General features: G+C 33.9%; 1 protein-coding gene and 1 pseudogene across 1 annotated transcript; both read left to right on the forward strand.

Moving 5' to 3' along the window:
* Positions 1-10,137: 10,137 nt before the first annotated feature.
* Positions 10,138-11,753, forward strand: LOC120180093 (annotated as a pseudogene).
* A 1,482-nt stretch (positions 11,754-13,235) lies between these two features.
* LOC120180095 (asparagine--tRNA ligase, cytoplasmic 1-like) lies at positions 13,236-13,924 on the forward strand. The gene is made up of 2 exons (XM_039185502.1): positions 13,236-13,559; positions 13,685-13,924. The coding sequence occupies exons 1-2, from the start codon at positions 13,348-13,350 to the stop codon at positions 13,866-13,868; spliced, it is 396 nt and encodes a 131-aa protein (XP_039041433.1). The 5' UTR covers positions 13,236-13,347; the 3' UTR covers positions 13,869-13,924.
* The last annotated feature ends 7,483 nt before the right edge of the window (positions 13,925-21,407 follow it).

Raw genomic sequence — 21,407 nt, forward strand, 5'->3', positions numbered from 1 at the left:
GAAAGTATCGATACATTATACAAAAGTATTAAGACTTCAGTAAGGGTAATGGTATCGATTAAATATAATTACATAACCGATTAAAATATAAAAAAACCCTAAACCAGAGAAATAGATAAAATATGACCGTAGTTTTAGAAATCGAAGCGTATTAGTGCTGTGAAATAGTAACAAGGTATTTTGAAAGCGTAGTTGTTTGTTTGTTAATGCAATCGAATCGAAATGTATGTTTTCGAACCCTAGTTTTTTAATATTGTAATATTCATAAATATGGGTTATGTTTATGGGTTGGGTTTTCAAAGTAAATAAGCATTTGAGACCGATTATAGGTAGAAAATACAATCAGTGTTCGCGAAAATGACATTCAAATGGAGCCCGAGAATATCAACATTGAAGGGAATCGAAAGAAACTACTGAGTGGTTATATGTACTTCTAGTAATATCAATGTATTTGTGTAATTGTTGTTGAAATGGTAATCGGATTAAAGTATAAAGAACTTTTAATTGATTGCAGATTTTAAATCTTGACAGTATGACTGAATGCCAAAGGATGAAGGAAGCTGTTAACTATGTTGACTGCATAGCCAATAAAACCCAGAGGGCAGTGTCCAAATGGTAAGCTAGGAATTGGTAAGACAAGCTTCATTTGAGGGTCATTGAACTCAACCCCTCCCAGGTAAGGACTGCATGATTGAACATTACATATAATAATTGTATTATGTTCTTAAAGATTTGTTCTTCAATATATACAAGAATAGTTGTAATGATCTCCGTTAACATTTCGAAACCAATAAGTAGCATGCATGCAGTACCCTATATCCTCGAGGCAGATAACAAGAAATCTGCCACTTAAAGATTTACCAACAGCGATAGCTTCTGTATGAAGATCAAACCTAGAGTCAACTTCGCCATTATGCCCATACTACTCAAAAGAACCTGTGAATGAAGGGATTTGCACACAATCGCGAGAATTTGATCGTCACCCAAGTATTCTGCTAAAATCCTACAACAGAGATGTCTGAGGAAACTTATACTTGGGTGAAGATCAAATGCTTGCGGTTGTGTACTAATCCCTTCATTCAGCAGGTTCTCTTGCGCAATATGGGCATAATGGTTGATTCTAGGTTCAGTCTTCATACGGAAGCTACTGCTCTTGGTAAATATTTAAGTGGCATATTTATTGTTGTATGCCTCGAGGATATAGGGTATTGCATGCATGATACTTACTGGTTTCGAAATATTAACGGAGATCATTACAACTATTCTTATATACATTGAAGAACAAATCCTCAAGAACTGAATACAACTATTCTATGTAATGTTTAATCATGCAGTCCTTACCTGGGAGGGGTTGAGTTCAATAGCCCTCAAAGGAAGCTTGTCTTACCAATTCCTAGCTTACCATTTGGATCCTACAAGGGGGTTTTATTAGCTATGCAGTCAACATGATTAACCTAGATAATCTGAACTACAAAATTGATTCCAGCCACGATTTACGGGAAACTCTATTCTACAAGCTCTTTGGCAAGGTTCAAGTACACGATGCAAGGGAACATATGGAAAGGGCTCATAGTTGCATAAAACATGAAGGGATTATAAAAAAGAATGGACTTATCCATTTACATTATTAATTTACCTATTACTTTAAAGTAATAGGTTTCGAAATTCCAAGTATCGAAACTCCAAGTAGCGGTATGAAGTAAGCAATTAGTGCATTGACATCCCCATTGACGATTTCCTTTGCTTTACCTCTTTGAAGTGCATTGTAGATGATCCAACATTCTGATAACCCATATATAATGAGCATTGTAGAAGTAATAGGTAAATTTACAATCTAAACGGTAAAAGTATACCGATATAATGATAATAGCGTAAACATATCATATCAATACTTTTTTATATCAGTCTCGATACTTTAATTCCAGTATGCTTCTCAAACAATTTGTACGCAAAATGTATCGACAAACATATATATATTCTCCATACTTATAATTTCGAAACCTATTACTTTATATAAAAGTAATAGGTTTATATAAATAACATAACCGATTAAAATATAAAAAAAACCCTAAACCAAGAAATAGATAAAATATGACCGTAGTTTTAGAAATCGAAGCGTATTAGTTGTTGTGAAATAGTAACAAGGTATTTTTAAAAGCGTAGTTGTTTGTTTGTTAATGCAATCGAATCGAAATGTATGTTTCGAAACCCTAGTTTTTTAATATTATAATATTCATAAATATGGGTTATGTTTATGGGTTTGGGGTTTTCAAAGTAAATAAGCATTTGAGACCGATTATAGGTAGAAATTACAATCAGTGTTCGCAAAAATGACATTAAAATGGAGCTCGAGAATATCAACATTGAAGGGAATCGAAAGAAACTACTGAGTGGTTATATGTACTTCTAGTAAATATCAATGTATTTGTGTAATTGTTGTTGAAATGGTAATCGGATTAAAGTATTAAAGAACTTTTAATTGATTGCACATTTTAAATCTTGACAGTATGACTGAATGCCAAAGGATGAAGGAAGCTGTTAACTATGTTGAGTGCATAGCCAATAAAACCCAGAGGGCAGTGTCCAAATGGTAAGCTAGGAATTGGTAAGACAAGCTTCATTTGAGGGTCATTGAACTCAACCCCTTCCAGGTAAGGACTGCATGATTGAACATTACATATAATAATTGTATTAAGTTCTTGAAGATTTGTTCTTCAATATATACAAGAATAGTTGTAATGATCTCCGTTAACATTTCGAAACCAATAAGTAGCATGCATGCAGTACCCTATATCCTCGAGGCAGATAACAAGAAATCTGCCACTTAAAGATTTACCAACAGCGATAGCTTCTGTATGAAGATCAAACCTAGAGTCAACTTCGCCATTATGCCCATACTACTCAAAAGAACCTGCTGAATGAAGGGATTTGCACACAATCGCGAGAATTTGATCGTCACCCAAGTATTCTGCTAAAATCCTGCAACAGAGATGTCTGAGGAAACTTATACTTGGGTGAAGATCAAATGCTTGCGGTTGTGTACTAATCCCTTCATTCAGCAGGTTCTCTTGCGCAATATGGGCATAATGGTTGATTCTAGGTTCAGTCTTCATACGGAAGCTACTGCTCTTGGTAAATATTTAAGTGGCATATTTATTGTTGTATGCCTCGAGGATATAGGGTATTGCATGCATGATACTTACTGGTTTCGAAATATTAACGGAGATCATTACAACTATTCTTATATACATTGAAGAACAAATCCTCAAGAACTGAATACAACTATTCTATGTAATGTTTAATCATGCAGTCCTTACCTGGGAGGGGTTGAGTTCAATAGCCCTCAAAGGAAGCTTGTCTTACCAATTCCTAGCTTACCATTTGGATCCTACAAGGGGGTTTTATTAGCTATGCAGTCAACATGATTAACCTAGATAATCTGAACTACAAAATTGATTCCAGCCACGACTTACGGGAAACTCTATTCTACAAGCTCTTTGGCAAGGTTCAAGTACATGATACAAGGGAACATATGGAAAGGGCTCATAGTTGCATAAAACATGAAGGGATTATAAAAAAGAATGGACTTATCCGTTTACATTGTTAATTTACCTATTACTTTAAAGTAATAGGTTTCGAAATTCCAAGTATCGAAACTCCAAGTAGCGGTATGAAGTAAGCAATTAGTGCATTGACATCCCCATTGACGATTTCCTTTGCTTTACCTCTTTGAAGTGCATTGTAGATGATCCAACATTCTGATAACCCATATATAATGAGCATTGTAGAAGTAATAGGTAAATTTACAATCTAAACGGTAAAAGTATACCGATATAATGATAATAGCGTAAACATATCATATCAATACTTTTTTATATCAGTCTCGATACTTTAATTCCAGTATGCTTCTCAAACAATTTGCACGCAAAATGTATCGACAAACATATATATATTCTCCATACTTATAATTTCGAAACCTATTACTTTATATAAAAGTAATAGGTTTATATAAATAACATAACCGATTAAAATATAAAAAAACCCTAAACCAGAGAAATAGATAAAATATGACCGTAGTTTTAGAAATCGAAGCGTATTAGTTGCTGTGAAATAGTAACAAGGTATTTTTGAAAGCGTAGTTGTTTGTTTGTTAATGCAATCGAATCAAAATGTATGTTTTCGAAACCCTAGTTTTTTAATATTGTAATATTCATAAATATGGGTTATGTTTATGGGTTTGGGGTTTTCAAAGTAAATAAGCATTTGAGACCGATTATAGGTAGAAATTACAATCAGTGTTCGCGAAAATGACATTAAAATGGAGCCCGAGAATATCAACATTGAAGGGAATCGAAAGAAACTACTGAGTGGTTATATGTACTTCTAGTAAATATCAATGTATTTGTGTAATTGTTGTTGAAATGGTAATCGGATTAAAGTATTAAAGAACTTTTAATTGATTGCACATTTTAAATCTTGACAGTATGACTGAATGCCAAAGGATGAAGGAAGCTGTTAACTATGTTGACTGCATAGCCAATAAAACCCAGAGGGCAGTGTCCAAATGGTAAGCTAGGAATTGGTAAGACAAGCTTCATTTGAGGGTCATTGAACTCAACCCCTTCCAGGTAAGGACTGCATGATTGAACATTACATATAATAATTGTATTAAGTTCTTGAAGATTTGTTCTTCAATATATACAAGAATAGTTGTAATGATCTCCGTTAACATTTCGAAACCAATAAGTAGCATGCATGCAGTACCCTATATCCTCGAGGCAGATAACAAGAAATCTGCCACTTAAAGATTTACCAACAGCGATAGCTTCTGTATGAAGATCAAACCTAGAGTCAACTTCGCCATTATGCCCATACTACTCAAAAGAACCTGCTGAATGAAGGGATTTGCACACAATCGCGAGAATTTGATCGTCACCCAAGTATTCTGCTAAAATCCTGCAACAGAGATGTCTGAGGAAACTTATACTTGGGTGAAGATCAAATGCTTGCGGTTGTGTACTAATCCCTTCATTCAGCAGGTTCTCTTGAGCAATATGGGCATAATGGTTGATTCTAGGTTCAGTCTTCATACGGAAGCTACTGCTCTTGGTAAATATTTAAGTGGCATATTTATTGTTGTATGCCTCGAGGATATAGGGTATTGCATGCATGATACTTACTGGTTTTGAAATGTTAACGGAGATCATTACAACTATTCTTATATACATTGAAGAACAAATCCTCAAGAACTGAATACAACTATTCTATGTAATGTTTAATCATGCAGTCATTACCTGGGAGGGGTTGAGTTCAATGGCCCTCAAAGGAAGCTTGTCTTACCAATTCCTAGCTTACCATTTGGATCCTACAAGGGGGTTTTATTAGCTATGCAGTCAACATGATTAACCTAGATAATCCAAACTACAAAATTGATTCCAGCCACGACTTACGGGAAACTCTATTCTACAAGCTCTTTGGCAAGGTTCAAGTACATGATACAAGGGAACATATGGAAAGGGCTCATAGTTGCATAAAACATGAAGGGATTATAAAAAAGAATGGACTTATCCGTTTACATTGTTAATTTACCTATTACTTTAAAGTAATAGGTTTCGAAATTCCAAGTATCGAAACTCCAAGTAGCGGTATGAAGTAAGCAATTAGTGCATTGACATCCCCATTGACGATTTCCTTTGCTTTACCTCTTTGAAGTGCATTGTAGATGATCCAACATTCTAATAACCCATATATAATGAGTATTGTAGAAGTAATAGGTAAATTTACAATCTAAACGGTAAAAGTAGACCGATATAATGATAATAGCGTAAACATATCATATCAATACTTTTTTATATCAGTCTCGATACTTTAATTCCAGTATGCTTCTCAAACAATTTGCACGCAAAATGTATCGACAAACATATATATATTCTCCATACTTATAATTTCGAAACCTATTACTTTATATAAAAGTAATAGGTTTATATAAATAACATAACCGATTAAAATATAAAAAAACCCTAAACCAGAGAAATAGATAAAATATGACCGTAGTTTTAGAAATCGAAGCGTATTAGTTGCTGTGAAATAGTAACAAGGTATTTTGAAAGCGTAGTTGTTTGTTGTTAATGCAATCGAATCGAAATGTATGTTTTCGAAACCCTAGTTTTTTAATATTGTAATATTCAGAAATATGGGTTATGTTTATGGGTTTGGGGTTTTCAAAGTAAATAAGCATTTGAGACCGATTATAGGTAGAAAATACAATCAGTGTTCGCGAAAATGACATTAAAATGGAGCCCGAGAATATCAACATTGAAGGGAATCGAAAGAAACTACTGAGTGGTTATATGTACTTCTAGTAAATATCAATGTATTTGTGTAATTGTTGTTGAAATGGTAATCGGATTAAAGTATTAAAGAACTTTTAATTGATTGCACATTTTAAATCTTGACAGTATGACTGAATGCCAAAGGATGAAGGAAGCTGTTAACTATGTTGACTGCATAGCCAATAAAACCCAGAGGGCAGTGTCCAAATGGTAAGCTAGGAATTGGTAAGACAAGCTTCATTTGAGGGTCATTGAACTCAACCCCTCCCAGGTAAGGAGTGTATGATTGAACATTACATATAATAATTGTATTAAGTTCTTGAAGATTTGTTCTTCAATATATACAAGAATAGTTGTAATGATCTCCGTTAACATTTCGAAACCAATAAGTAGCATGCAAGCAGTACCCTATATCCTCGAGGCAGATAACAAGAAATCTGCCACTTAAAGATTTACCAACAGCGATAGCTTCTGTATGAAGATCAAACCTAGAGTCAACTTCGCCATTATGCCCATACTACTCAAAAGAACCTGCTGAATGAAGGGATTTGTACACAATCGCGAGAATTCGATCGTCACCCAAGTATTCTGCTAAAATCCTGCAACAGAGATGTCTGAGGAAACTTATACTTGGGTGAAGATCAAATGCTTGCGGTTGTGTACTAATCCCTTCATTCAGCAAGTTCTCTTGAGCAATATGGGCATAATGGTTGATTCTAGGTTCAGTCTTCATACGGAAGCTACTGCTCTTGGTAAATATTTAAGTGGCATATTTATTGTTGTATGCCTCGAGGATATAGGGTATTGCATGCATGATACTTACTGGTTTCGAAATGTTAACGGAGATCATTACAACTATTCTTATATACATTGAAGAACAAATCCTCAAGAACTGAATACAACTATTCTATGTAATGTTTAATCATGCAGTCCTTACCTGGGAGGGGTTGAGTTCAATGGCCCTCAAAGGAAGCTTGTCTTACCAATTCCTAGCTTACCATTTGGATCCTACAAGGGGGTTTTATTAGCTATGCAGTCAACATGATTAACCTAGATAATCCGAACTACAAAATTGATTCCAGCCACGACTTACGGGAAACTCTATTCTACAAGCTTTTTGGCATGGTTCAAGTACACGATACAAGGGAACATATGGAAAGGGCTCATAGTTACATAAAACATGAAGGGGTTATAAAAAAGAATGGACTTATCCGTTTACATTGTTAATTTACCTATTACTTTAAAGTAATAGGTTTCGAAATTCCAAGTATCGAAACTCCAAGTAGCGGTATGAAGTAAGCAATTAGTGCATTGACATCCCCATTGACGATTTCCTTTGCTTTACCTCTTTGAAGTGCATTGTAGATGATCCAACATTATGATAACCCATATATAATGAGCATTGTAGAAGTAATAGGTAAATTTACAATCTAAACGGTAAAAGTATACCGAGATAATGATAATAGCGTAAACATATCATATCAATACTTTTTTATATCAGTCTCGATACTTTAATTCCAATATGCTTCTCAAACAATTTGCACGCAAAATGTATCGACAAACATATATATATTCTCCATACTTATAATTTCGAAACCTATTACTTTAAAGTAATAGGTTAATTTCCAATGTAAACGGTAAAAGTCAATCGGTATAATGATAATATGCGTAAACATCAAGGATCGATACACATGTATAAAGTATCGATACGTGGAATTTTGAAATCTATTACTTTATAGTAATAGGTAAATTAACAATGTACACGGTAAATTTTTCTATCGGTATAATGAAAATAGGAGTAAATGTTCAAGTATTGATACTGTCATATAAGTATCGATTCTTATAATTTTGAAACCTATTACTTTAAAGTAATAGGTAAATTAACAATGTACACGGTAATATGTTGAACCTTGGTACCTAACAATAGGCATAAACATAAAGTATCGATACTCTTTGTATAGGTATCGATACTTTTAGTCCAATATGTTTCTCAACAATTTATACGCAAAAAGTATTGATACATGTATAACAAGTATCGATACTTATAATTTCGAAACCAATTACTTTAAAGTTATAGGTAAATTTACAATGTAAATGATAAAAATCTATCGATTTAATGATAATAGGCGTAAACATAAAATATCGATACTCTTTGTATATATATCGATACTTTTAGTCCAATATGCTTCTCAAATAACATGCACACAAAAAGTATCGATACATGTATCACAAGTATCAATACTTATAATTTTGAAACCTATTACATTAAAGTAATAGGTAAATATACAATATAAATGGTAAAAATCTACCAGTTTAATGATAATAGGCTTGAACATAAAGTTTCGATACTTTTTGTATAGGTATCGATACTTTTGATCTAAACAACAATGATATTTTCAATACAATTACCGATATTAAATCAATTAAATGGTTAGGTTAACAATATTTTACTGTTTACAATACTATTAACCTATAAACAAACCGATACCGAGGTTCAAGTAATAAGTAAATTAACAATGTACACGGTAATATGTTGATAATACTAATAACAAATCAAGTAATTAACCTATTTTATTATCTTCAAATTTCTAAGGCTCTATCATCTTTAAACTTTGGTAACATTTTAGGCGCTACCTAATATGTTGATAATAATGATAACAAATTAAGTAATTAACCTATTTTGTTGCGTCGGATTTCTAAGGCCCCATCAGCTTTAAACATACGCTACCTATTATATTAAATAAGCGCTACTTGTTATGTTATTATGGTTGATAATGTTTCCAGTAATTAACATATTTTGTTATCGTAGGGTTTCTAAGGCTCCATCAGCATAAACTTTGGTAACATTTTAGGCGTTACCTAATATGTTGATAATACTAATAACAAATTAAGTAATTAACATATTTTGTTATAGTCGAATTTCCAAGTCCTCATCAGCTTTAAACAAGCGCTACCTATTATGTTAAATAATTGTTAGTTGTTATGTTATTATGGTTGATAATATTTCCAATAATTAACATATTTTGTTATTGTCAGATTTCTAAGACTTCATCAGCTTAAACTTTGGTAATATTTTAGGCACTACCTAATATATTGATAATATTAATAACAAATCAAGTAATTAACCTATTTTATTATCGTCGGATTTCTAAGTCCCCATCAACTTTAAAAATGCGCTACCTATTACGATACATAAACGCTACATAATATGTTATTATGGCTGATAATGTTTCCAGTAATTAATCGGTTATGTTAAAGTCAATATTTTTTGGTGCATTTTACATACGACAATAACATTCCCGATTATTATCATTATTATTCCAATACAAATAATATTTCTGGTGAAAATATATAACATTTCCGGTATCAATTTTAACCGGTCACCTATTTACTATTTATATGTTTCAAACTTATAATTTTCAATTAGAAATTTAATGATCATTTTAGCTGGATGTTAGCATACTGACTAGGATATGATAAAATTATATTTTTATTATGTCTATTGACACTGTTGTTGCTTTCAAGCACCATCTATACGATAAAATGTTTTAAATACTAACTGGTCGGAATAATATAAGCGAAATGTCAATCCATAAAATACAAATTTTAAGATTATATTTTATCATAGAACAATTAATAAGTTAACGTTCAACTTAGATTATTACTAATTTTTAATAAAAAGTGACGAATTTAAAGTATATAAATAATCAAATTACTATTTTATAATGGAGGCTCACAACATATAAGATTTCAGTTGTTGGGTTTATATCACTTAAGTTTCAAAATAAAAGTCTATCACTCTTACCGTTTATCTCTGTCAAGCTTAGAAAATCCAATGGCGGAAACAGATCAGGCGCCGCCGCCGTCAGACAAACTCGTTGCGATGAAATTGGCCGACGCTGTTGAGAAATACGCATTCACCGACCGAGTCCTGATCCGTTCCATCGTCAGCCGACCAGACGGCGGGGCTGGCCTAGCTGGACAAAATGTTCGCGCCTGTGGTTGGGTTAAGGCAGGGAGAGAGCAAGGGAAGGAAACTTTTGCATTCTTGGAACTGAATGATGGATCGTGCCCGGCGAACTTGCAGGTCATTGTAGACGCCGGAGTGGCTGTTCTAAGCAAGCTGGTTGCAACCGGCACCTGCGTTGTGGTGGATGGAATATTGAAGGTGCCGCCTGAAGGCACGAGGCAGAAGATTGAGCTTCGGGTCGAAAAAGTGGTTTCTGTAGGCGAGGTGGATCCTGCTAAGTACCCGATTCCAAAAACCAAGCTCACACTTGAGTTCTTGAGGGATCATCTTCATCTTCGATCTAGGACCAACACGGTATGAATTCTCATCTTTTCTTCTATGAAACTTCGAAAAGAAGTACTATTTCGGTATTTTATTAATAAAAAGATTTAAATTTTAATACATCTGAATGTATTGAAGGTGCATTTTCAATCTTCATTACAAGTAAACTCTGCTGAGTTTAATTTAGCGACTGTAGGACCGGTTTTTATGCTGTATAATATCGAGATATGTTGTGCAATATGTTTAGCTTCCTTTTTTTATTATTATAATTTTGTAATCCTTGGTAATTTTATATGTGAATTCAGATTGCTTCCCTTGCTCGAATTAGGAACGCACTTGCTTTTGCTACTCATTCGTTTTTCCAAGAGCATAATTTCCTTTATGTGCACACTCAAATTATTACTACTAGTGATTGTGAGGGTGCCGGTGAGATGTTTCAAGTTACGACTTTGATTAGTGATTCTGAAAAGCTAGAGAAGGAACTGATTAAAAACCCTCCTCCGTCCGAGGCGGATATAGAAGCAGCTAGGCAACTTGTGAGCGAGAGAGGAGAGGGTGTTAAACAACTTAAAGCTGCTAAAGCAAGCAAATCGGATATCGCTGCTTCTGTGGCTGAACTTAACAGAGCGAAGGAAAGTCTCTCTAAGTTGGAGGAGAGATCTACATTGAAACCCGGATCCCCAAAAAGGATGGCAAGATTGACTACACTCAAGATTTCTTTGCTCGTCAAGCTTTTCTGACAGTGTCCGGCCAACTGCAAGTTGAAACATATGCTTGTGCTGTTAGTAATGTGTATACATTTGGCCCAACTTTTCGGGCCGAACAGTCTCATACTTCAAGGCATTTGGCAGAATTTTGGATGGTAGAGCCTGAAATAGCATTTGCAGATCTTCAGTTATGTCTGGCTATATGCGGAGCAAAATATATTCATGTGGTAATTAATTCAAAGACTGAATGCTTTGCAGGATGACATGAACTGTGCTGAGGCTTATGTGAAGTATATGTGTAATTGGTTGCTTGATAAATGCCTGGATGATATGGAATTCATGGCTAAAAGTTATGATAAAGTTTGCATTGATCGGTTGAAATGGTTGCTTCGACTCCCTTTGTACGAATAACATACACTCAGGCGGCGGTGGAGCTTTTAGAGAAGGCCGTGAAGGTTGGTAAGAAATTTGAGAATGAAGTGGGGGATTGATTTAGCTTCTGAGGTATTGCCCTTGGTTTTAAAATGCGGGATGCGCTCTGATGCATTTAGTTCTCCGAAGCCGATGCGTAATGCGTGATGCGCTCGCATCACGAACCCGATGCGCTAATTTTCACAAAAAAAATACTTTTGAACTAATTTTATACCTTGTAAATACTTATATATAAAAAATACTTCAATTAATACCAAAAGTAGTTTAATAGTACTTCATAAATGTTGAATAACAAAATAGACAAATACACGTAGGAAAATCAAAACAACCAAAAGACAAATCAACAATAGCCCCCACTTCTCTTTCTCCCACTAAGTTCTCCAAACTTTCTCTAGTCACAAACTAAATGTCTCCAAGATCCCCATCATCAAACCCGAGCACGTCTCCATCTCCCTCATCATCATCAGTCACTCCAATGTCTTCCTCCATCTCATCTTCATCAACAAGAGCGAGTATTTTTCCTTTATCATTTCTTGATGGGCCGATCCCATCATCACCTCCTCTTCTTGATCCTCTAGTGAAATGACTTTACTCATTAGCCCCGGAAACTCTACCCACCGCATCCCATGTAAGATCATCATCAAGAAACACCAAATCCTCTTCATCTTAAAATAACTAAATTAAGAGATCAAAATTTAATTTGAACTATAGTGTGAATCCATATGGTTGAATTAATGCGAAGAACTAATTCAACCGAGTAGTGCATCGAAACGCATGCCCATTATCAAACAGAAAAAGATCCGTTACTAAGCCCGCCCAAGAGTCCGAGGCACGCGTCACATCCTCATCAACTAACATCCATGCAAAGCTTCTCAACCAAACACGCGCACAATACTCCAGACTCAATTACAACATTACACCTTTCTAGATAATACGGTACACGCGTATGATAAAGGTGTATTAAATATACACTTCACCTCCCTCCTTATAACGCCACCCTCACAGCTCTCTTTTTCACCTCAACATCACTCTTTCATCATCTTACACTCCGTTTTGCCCTTCTTTTGTTGATCTATTTCATTGTGCGATCAGGGCTTTTCATCATGTCGAATGATCAAAAGAAACCCATGACTCAGAAGCTGTACGAGTCAGCTCCATCATCTCGGTAGTAGGCCAAGTTTTTAACGGCGACCACACTCAGTGCAACGTTGCTTTCTTGTCAGGGTTAACCTTGACCGGGACTGTGGCGGCCAAGATTTTACTAAACGCCCAAAAAAACTTTTACTAAACGCATCGGCACGCATCAACCGCATCGGATCGCATCAGACCGCATTATGTACCCCTACCGCATCAGGCTGCCAGATGCGTTTTGACCATCGCAACGGCCGCATCAAGCATCAAGCGCGCCTAATGCACGCTTTTTTAAACCAAGGTATTGCCAGTGTTTCTAATTCTTTCTTCGACTCGCTTTTAACATGGATGCTAATATCTTGTTTTCCTTTGACCTTGCAGATACTCGACAGAATTTAAATTTCAGAAGCCTGTTATTGTTTATAACTACCCAAAGGGAATAAAAGCATTCTACATGAGGCTCAATGATGACTTGAAGACCGTTGCTGCTATGGACGTCCTTGTGCCGAAGGCCAGCATTCTCTCTCTTTTATGCCATCACATATGTATTTACAATCTTCCGTTTTTCTTTGCTACATTTTTGAGTCGATATTTTCCAAACATTTCAGGTTGGAGAAATGATCGGGGAAGCCAAAGAGAAGAGCGTTATGATGTCATTCGGGAAAGGTACGTGGTAGCGTTTCCTTGGTCATGTCATAATTTTAATTTAGTTTTGTAACTCAAATTTAAACTGTCTTTGTTATATCGTTGACGTTGATACTGAGACTGACTTTTGTTGTTATTCCTAACAGAATTTCAGAGATGGGGCTGCCTCTTGAGCCATACGAGTGGTATCTTGACCTACGGCGCTTTGGAACAGTTAAACATTGTGAATTCGGGTTAGGCTTTGAACGAATGATACTCTTTGCCACCGGCGTCGACAACATTAGAGATGTTATTCCCTTCCCAAGATATCCAGGTAGAGCTGATCTTTGATTGTGTGGTGATCTGAGGAAATGATATCGATTTTCAGTTTAAAAATACTCACGGATGTTACAATTTTGCTTTTTATCATTACATACTCGGAAAGAAATTGAAATTGATTCTTCACGTTTGCTATTGCTTCGGTTCATCCTTGACAGCTCCAAATATTTATTTTTGTCTGGATTTTAGTCTTAATTTTTTTCCAGTTGGAATTGCCAAATTGGGCTTAGAAAAATTTCACCCATATAATTCTTCATTCGAACCAAATAATGTATATAGAAGGGTGATCTCATTAAAAACTCTCTTCATACCAAGGATGGACCTTGATAGCGGAAGGAGGAAAATAGTCCCGAAAACTTGAATATATACAAGGAAATGAAACCACATAAGCGTTTGCTACACCAATCCAAAAACACAATTGGAACACAAATAAAACCAACAAAACAATATTTCCTACTCTTAGGAATTAAGCTTGAGGATGACTTTCTTGTTTCTTATGACGTCAGCCATATAGTTAACCAAGGGAGTGTAACACGTAGAACTAGGGCTGTTCATTCGGTTAATTCGGTGGTCGATCGAACCAAATTATCATTAACCGAATTAATCAATTTTTTTTTCTTTAACCGTTAATTGAACCGAATTTATTTTTTTCGAAAATATTAACCGAACAGAATAAATTTCGGTTAATTTTCGAATTAACTGAAATTTTTTAAAATTTTCTAATTTATATAAAAATTAAATATTTTTAATTCAAAAAAACAGTTTACAATTAATTTAAATAATATATAATTATAAAATAAAAATTTTATATAAAATTTTTAATTAATTAATATTGATTTAGGTTTAAAAGTTATTGAATCTTAAATTATTAATTAAGTTTTAAATAGTTTGGGCTAAACTCATATGTTATATATAATATATTTAATATTTAAAATTTAATTTCGGTTAATTTATATAAAAATTAAATATTTTTTAATTCAAAAAACAGTTTACAATTAATTTAAATAATATATAATTATAAAATAAAAATTTATATAAATTTTTTAATTAATAATGCTTTAGGTTTAAAAGTTATTGAATCTTAAATTATTAATTGTGTTTTAAATGGTTTGGGTTGAGGTCATATGTTATATATAATATATTTAAAATTTAAAATTAAATTTCGTTTAATTTGTTAATTAACCGATTTCGAACTGAATTATCCGTTAACCGAATTCTAAAAATTTTCTTAACCGTTAACCGACCGAACTAATTCGGTGGCCGAACGAATTAACCAAACTAATTCAGTTCGGTCGGTTAAATTCAATTAATTTGAAAAAATGAACACCCCTACGCAGAAGAAGAGTTTTTTTTCCCATTATGGCAGCCGCTAAAATAAATTGGGAAATAGGGCTGCGAGAGTTTTATTTTGTGATATACGACATTTTTTTACAGTGTAGGGGGACTTGTAATTTCAAGGTGACGAATTTCATTAAAATATATTTTTTATATTTTTAATTTGAATTGATTTTTTAAAAAAGTTAGAACTCGTCACGTCGAGATGACGAGTTCATTTGGTTTCAAAGTCGTTTAGATTTGAAAATTAGTTGTTTGTAGTCGTTGGAACTCATCGTGTGGATGCGACGAGTTCCAACGTTCATTTTGAGAAATTTTCAGTATAAATAGGAGTTGGGTTAGTTGATAAAGTTATATGAGAACCAAATCATGCATTTGTGGCAAGAATATTTCAGAAAATTCCGAAAAATCATTTTGGCTCTTATTACTCTGATATTGATTATTCATAATCAAGCTCATCTTCAGATGAGGAGTGAGTGAAAGAGTCAATAAAGTCGATTATTGATCAACACAAGAAGATGAAAAGGGGGAGGAGAAATAGAAGAATAATGAAGACTTACCAAATCGACGCAACAAACGACTTATCGAGAGGAAAGAGAAAAAGAAAAATAATAATGTAAAATTAAGAGGAGGAAGAAAAAGAGGAAAAGTTGTTTATTTTGTTGAAAAAATGTTTTAAATATATGTATGAATTTGAGTTTAGTTAAACATTATAGTTTGCAATTATATATAAAAAGTAAAAAAGTAAAGTTTGTTTTGATAAATTATCAAAAACAGGTACAACAAAACAACATAAGAATACAATTAAGAAGGTTTTATCGACCTGCTTGATATTTTGAAAGATGTGGACAATGCTTCTTGTTGTGGCCTTTACCTCTACAGTGGCCACAAAGCTTTGACAGACCCTGCTCTCGCTGAGGATCATTCATATCAATATGAATTCGACTAGATTTTGGACAACCCCTCAATTTCATTCGTAATTATGGATTGGGAAACCATTCTTCAGAAACAGTTGGTGACTGATATGCTTCTTTTAGGAGATACTTATACTCACAACTGTATATGTTGCGCATAATATGCAGACTATAACAATCATCAGCGTATGAGTACAGGTCTACATTCACATACATACATGCAGTAACCACATGAGCACATGGGTATCTGAATGCTTGAAATCGACAACAATCACACCATCTTCTATTCAGATTACCAGTTTATGTGGCAGAATTCTCACCCTCATGTGGTCGAACAAGTGCATGGACAATGTATTCAGAATCGAGTCTGGAAAAATTATGAACATACATTGATGTTACATGTGTTTGATTTTTGTTCATTGCTTTCTCCAGATCTGGAGCCCAATTTTTGCCTTCGTTGAGCATGCCTCCACTTGGGCACCTTTATCTGCCCATACTTTACCCAATTTGAAGTAAGTCTCCCGAACAATACTTGTTACATGAAGATGCCTAGTCCATTTAACCAATGGATTGATAAATTTGACAAGATTAGTTGTTATATGACTGTAACGTTGGCCATGATCGTCATATGCTTGTGATTATCTTTCCCGATGTATTTCAACTACAAACTTATAAACCTCTTCTCCATACTTCCTTAGATTTTCCAGCCTTGCAGGGAAGTTCTGTTGTAGTAACGTGAATCCTGAAAGAAGTTAGATTTAAGTATAATGATAAATGAAAACCATAAATGAAGGGAAAAAGAATAAGTTAGACATGTTAATAATCTCTTTCTTGATATATTTATTTTTAAACCTTTTCATAATATTGGAAGCAATATAATGTATGACATACGTAGGAAATGCATGGGAAGGTGACCACCTACTTCTTAGTCTATCAATCGTGGCCAATAACCCAAGTGAACGGTCTAAGATCATATAAGCCCCATCTTGAGTGACAACATGAGAACACAAGTTTGACAGAAAGAAATTTCAAGTTTCCTGAGATTCATTTTCAGCAATGGCAAAGGCAGTGGGGAAGATGTTTTTGTCACCATCTTGTGCAACAACTATCATCAGGACCTGTTTGTATACGCCATATAGAAAAGTCCCATCCACTTGAACCATTTGTTTTCAGTAACAGAAACCTTCAATGGATGACTTAAAAGCCCAGAACAAGCCTCCAAAAACTCTCTTCCCTGGGATAACATGTCCATCAAGAGCAAACAATGGTTTTTGGGATGAAAAATTCAATTGCGTGCAATAGACGTGGAAGATCATTGTACGACTGATCCTAATCACCGTGAAATAGTGTTATAACTTTCCTTTTGGCCATCCATGACTTGTAGTAAGACATAATATAACCTATTGTATTCCGTATTGATGCCACTATCATTAAAAGCGAGATCCTTAGATTTTTCTCCACTAGAAGCTTGGAGTTTGCACATATGACATCAGAATCTAAGTGCTTGTGGTCTTGTGTCAAGGAGCTCAACATACAACTATGCTGGTTATGAAACCTTGTGACTTCCCACAACATCAATCGATGTAGGTATGAGATACGTATCATCCACTTACAACCGACATTATTATTTATACACCTGAAAAAATGTCTTCTAATCAGACTTAACAACATTGAATTCCATATGAGTTTTGATACAAAACTCATTTATTGTTAGTTGGGAATCCTTCTTAGTTTTAAACTGCGACTCAACTTCCAATTCTGTTAATCCATCGTCCAAGGTACTGCAGTGGGCTGCGCATATCTTCGTCATATCAGGAATCTCATGATTGCTCATGGTATTATAGTTTATCTCATGCAGTGCAACTAAATGATGATATTTAGGCATTTGGGGTTATATCATTTGTCGTTGATTGGGTGTTATTGAATATAACCAAATTGATAGATTATTTTACATTGTATGACCACGAGAAACTGATGTCTCCTAGACGTCACCCTCTATATAAAAAACTTGTCCCTCTGAAGCATCATCGACGATCAGAATCATCGATTATTGGTGTGTCATCGTCTGTCATCAATGGAACAAAAGTTTCATCATCCTCGCTAAAAATAATAATACTTTCACCAAATCGCTTAACAAGGTTATCTCAATCTTCTGATGGTCTTTCTTCTTCGATCACAGGTGCATTAGTTGAGGAAGTAGGAACATATGTAGTTTCAACGTATATCTCAATCATTTGATTATTTGAATATTGATGAAGACCAACCATAACAACTATATCATCATCATCATCATCAATCAAGCTGGATTACACTATATTTGAGTGGAGTCTCTGAAATTATGTGTCGATACCTCAAACATGAAACAAAAGCTCCAAGTTTTCTTTCAATTTTTAGCTTCATTTTCCAATGAGATACATCTATATGGAACATCACGTTTATGGACCTTTGTGACATGAACACAACACCTTCATCATTTTGGATAACTTGACAATTTAAGTGCACGACTGTGAAAATTTTGTTAGCTATATCTTGAGAGAGAGATAGGTTTTTGCTTGTGTAAGGCAGTTGTAAACATAACAATTTTTGTGAAGATTCACATTAAGTAAGCCAATTTAACACAAAACAAGCTATCATTAATGACCATTTAACAACTTTTCAGTGAAATGCCATCTCATAATGCTCTATTTCAGCAACTTTTCAATGGTCAATTAATGCACCATTTTAACAACTTTTCAGTGGCCAATTAATGCACCATATAAGCAACTTTTTAGAAAACTTTTCGGTGGTGATAAATCAATTTATATAAGGAAAACGTGTATTTCTCATAGGTCAAATAATGCACCATTTCAGTAACTTTCAGTGGTCATTTAATCATCTTCAGCAACTTTTCAGAGGTTATTTAATCATGGCAGAAAAATATGGTCATTTAATGCACCATTTCTCATAGGCCAAATAATGCACCATGGTAGAAACTTTTTTAGTGGTCATTTAGTCATCTTCAACAACTTTTCAGTGATATATACATTTCAGAAAACTTTTAACTGGTGCATTATCACTTCATATAAGAAAACATGTATTTCTCATAAGCCAAATAATACACCATGGCAAAAACTTTTCAATACACAATTAATCATCTTCAACAAAATTTCAGTGATATATCAACTTATTTTAGAAAAAAATTTTAGTGGTGCATTATTAATTCATATGAAAAAAATGTGTATTTCTCATAAGCTAAATAATGCACCATTTCACCAACTTTTCAGTGGTCATTTAATAATCTTCATCAACTATTAATGTGTAAGGTGAAAGCTATTTTACTCATTTGAAGAAAAAAAAACCAAAAACAACTTCAGTCTTTCACTTCCAAAGCTTGAGTTTTTTTGAACATGGCAACTATTCGGCAACTGTGTTTTACGATTGTAAATATTAACCACATGTTTCGAAAAGAATATTCAACTAGACGATTTGAAGTTCAATATAGAAACAAATTTTCAACTCGAAAGCAGTAGAATAGTATATATATATATAAGTTGCGACTATCATGCACAATGTTTCATCTAAACGATGATGTCAACCTTGCTAGCATGATTAAGACGTACTTATTATATCATTCTTTATCTAATGTCGATTTATTTGTAGAGTTCACTGATCTCGACCTTGTTCGTATGATTGAGAATGCTGCTTCCAGCTCGAATATCCCACCAACTCAGACAAATGACGAAGAAACAAACATAAATGATGTAGACCCAAAATCATCATTACAATTTATACATGAACGACTACAACAAAAAGATGGAGAATTGAAGAACTTAATATTACTTTTGACAAGTCTACTGATTACGAAGATTAAAACATCATAATGAATATTGCTATGTTTATGATTTTATTTACTGTTGAAGGTGTTCATAAGGTTAGTCTTATTTATTTCCTTAAAGTAATGTATTAAGTTTGTTGTTTTTTTCTTCTTAATGCACATTTCTCATGGTCATTGTTGTTCTCTCCATAATGTCATGTTTAATAGTCTAATTTAATGTTCATAGCTCGTTGGTCTTTTGAACAAAATCTATTATAATCTGATTAAATTTTCAATCATATATTAGTATGACCGTTCGGACTCCTCACACTGATAAGATAAAAAAAACAACTGAATGTAACCACTCAAATCACATCACCTAAGCATTATAACTTTCTATTTTAAATAGACCATTACAAAAAAAAAAAACAACCACAACAAAAAAATAATATTTTTTAAAAGATATCTTATGGATCTCGTCACCTCGAGGTGTATTTCTCATAGGCCAAATAATGCCCCTGAGATATTATGTTTTAATTGACCTCGATAAGTGGGCCCCACATAGCACATTAATTTATTGTAATAAATGCGACTCATAACCTCGATGTATCAAGTCCATATAAAAATATTTTTTAAAAAGTATAAAAAATAATTTCAATTTTAAACATTTTTAAAAGAAATTAATAGAACTCATCACAATGAGGTGACTAGTTCTTTCGAAATTCTAGAAATATATTCGTTTATAGTCTTTGGTCAAAGAACAACAACAAAGGTCACTTGGGCAACGGTCATAGGTGACGAGTTCTTCCATATTAAAATTAAAAAAATAATTAAAAAGTAAATTAATATTTTTTATTAAAAATTGTTTACAAACTAGTACATAATAAAATTTATTTATATTTTCTAAGTTCTTGACGATGTCGATGAGTGATTGAATAATAATGGTACGGGGCTCGTCAAGTACGTTGGGTCGTTGGCCTTGATCGTTAACGTCATCGTCTTCATCATCATCTTGGTTTCATTGTTCAAAAGGAGGTGTACTTAAAACAATCTAAGATTCACCTTTGAAAAAGAGTGATGCGTTTATCATCATCATCTTGGTTTCATTTTTCAAAAGGAGGTGTACTTAAAACAGTCTAAGATTCACTTTTGAAATAGAGTGATGCGTTTATGGTATTTGAAGTCATCACTGTTGTTACTGAACTGACTTAGCTGCTACGTTGTTAACCTTATATGATATGGTCCCAATAACCCTCACCCGCATGTTCTGTTAAAGATGCTTGAGTGTGTTTTATTGCATCCCATAAACCTCCAACCTAATTCGACTGAGTCTCAGTTGAAGTATGATATGCAGCATAGTAACCGAAACTAGCCTAAGATGCATAATAGTAACCTTCAGATATAGATGTTGAAGCAGAAGAAGAAGATGACGATGATTTCTTTGACTCGGAAAATTTGGCCTTGTATTGTTCCCATTCTCTCATCTGTTCCGCTGTCATGAGATATGAT

This window comes from Hibiscus syriacus, unplaced genomic scaffold, assembly GCF_006381635.1.
Source record: "Hibiscus syriacus cultivar Baekdansim isolate YM2019G1 unplaced genomic scaffold, ASM638163v2 tig00112490_pilon, whole genome shotgun sequence".
Taxonomy (NCBI): Eukaryota; Viridiplantae; Streptophyta; class Magnoliopsida; order Malvales; family Malvaceae; genus Hibiscus; species Hibiscus syriacus.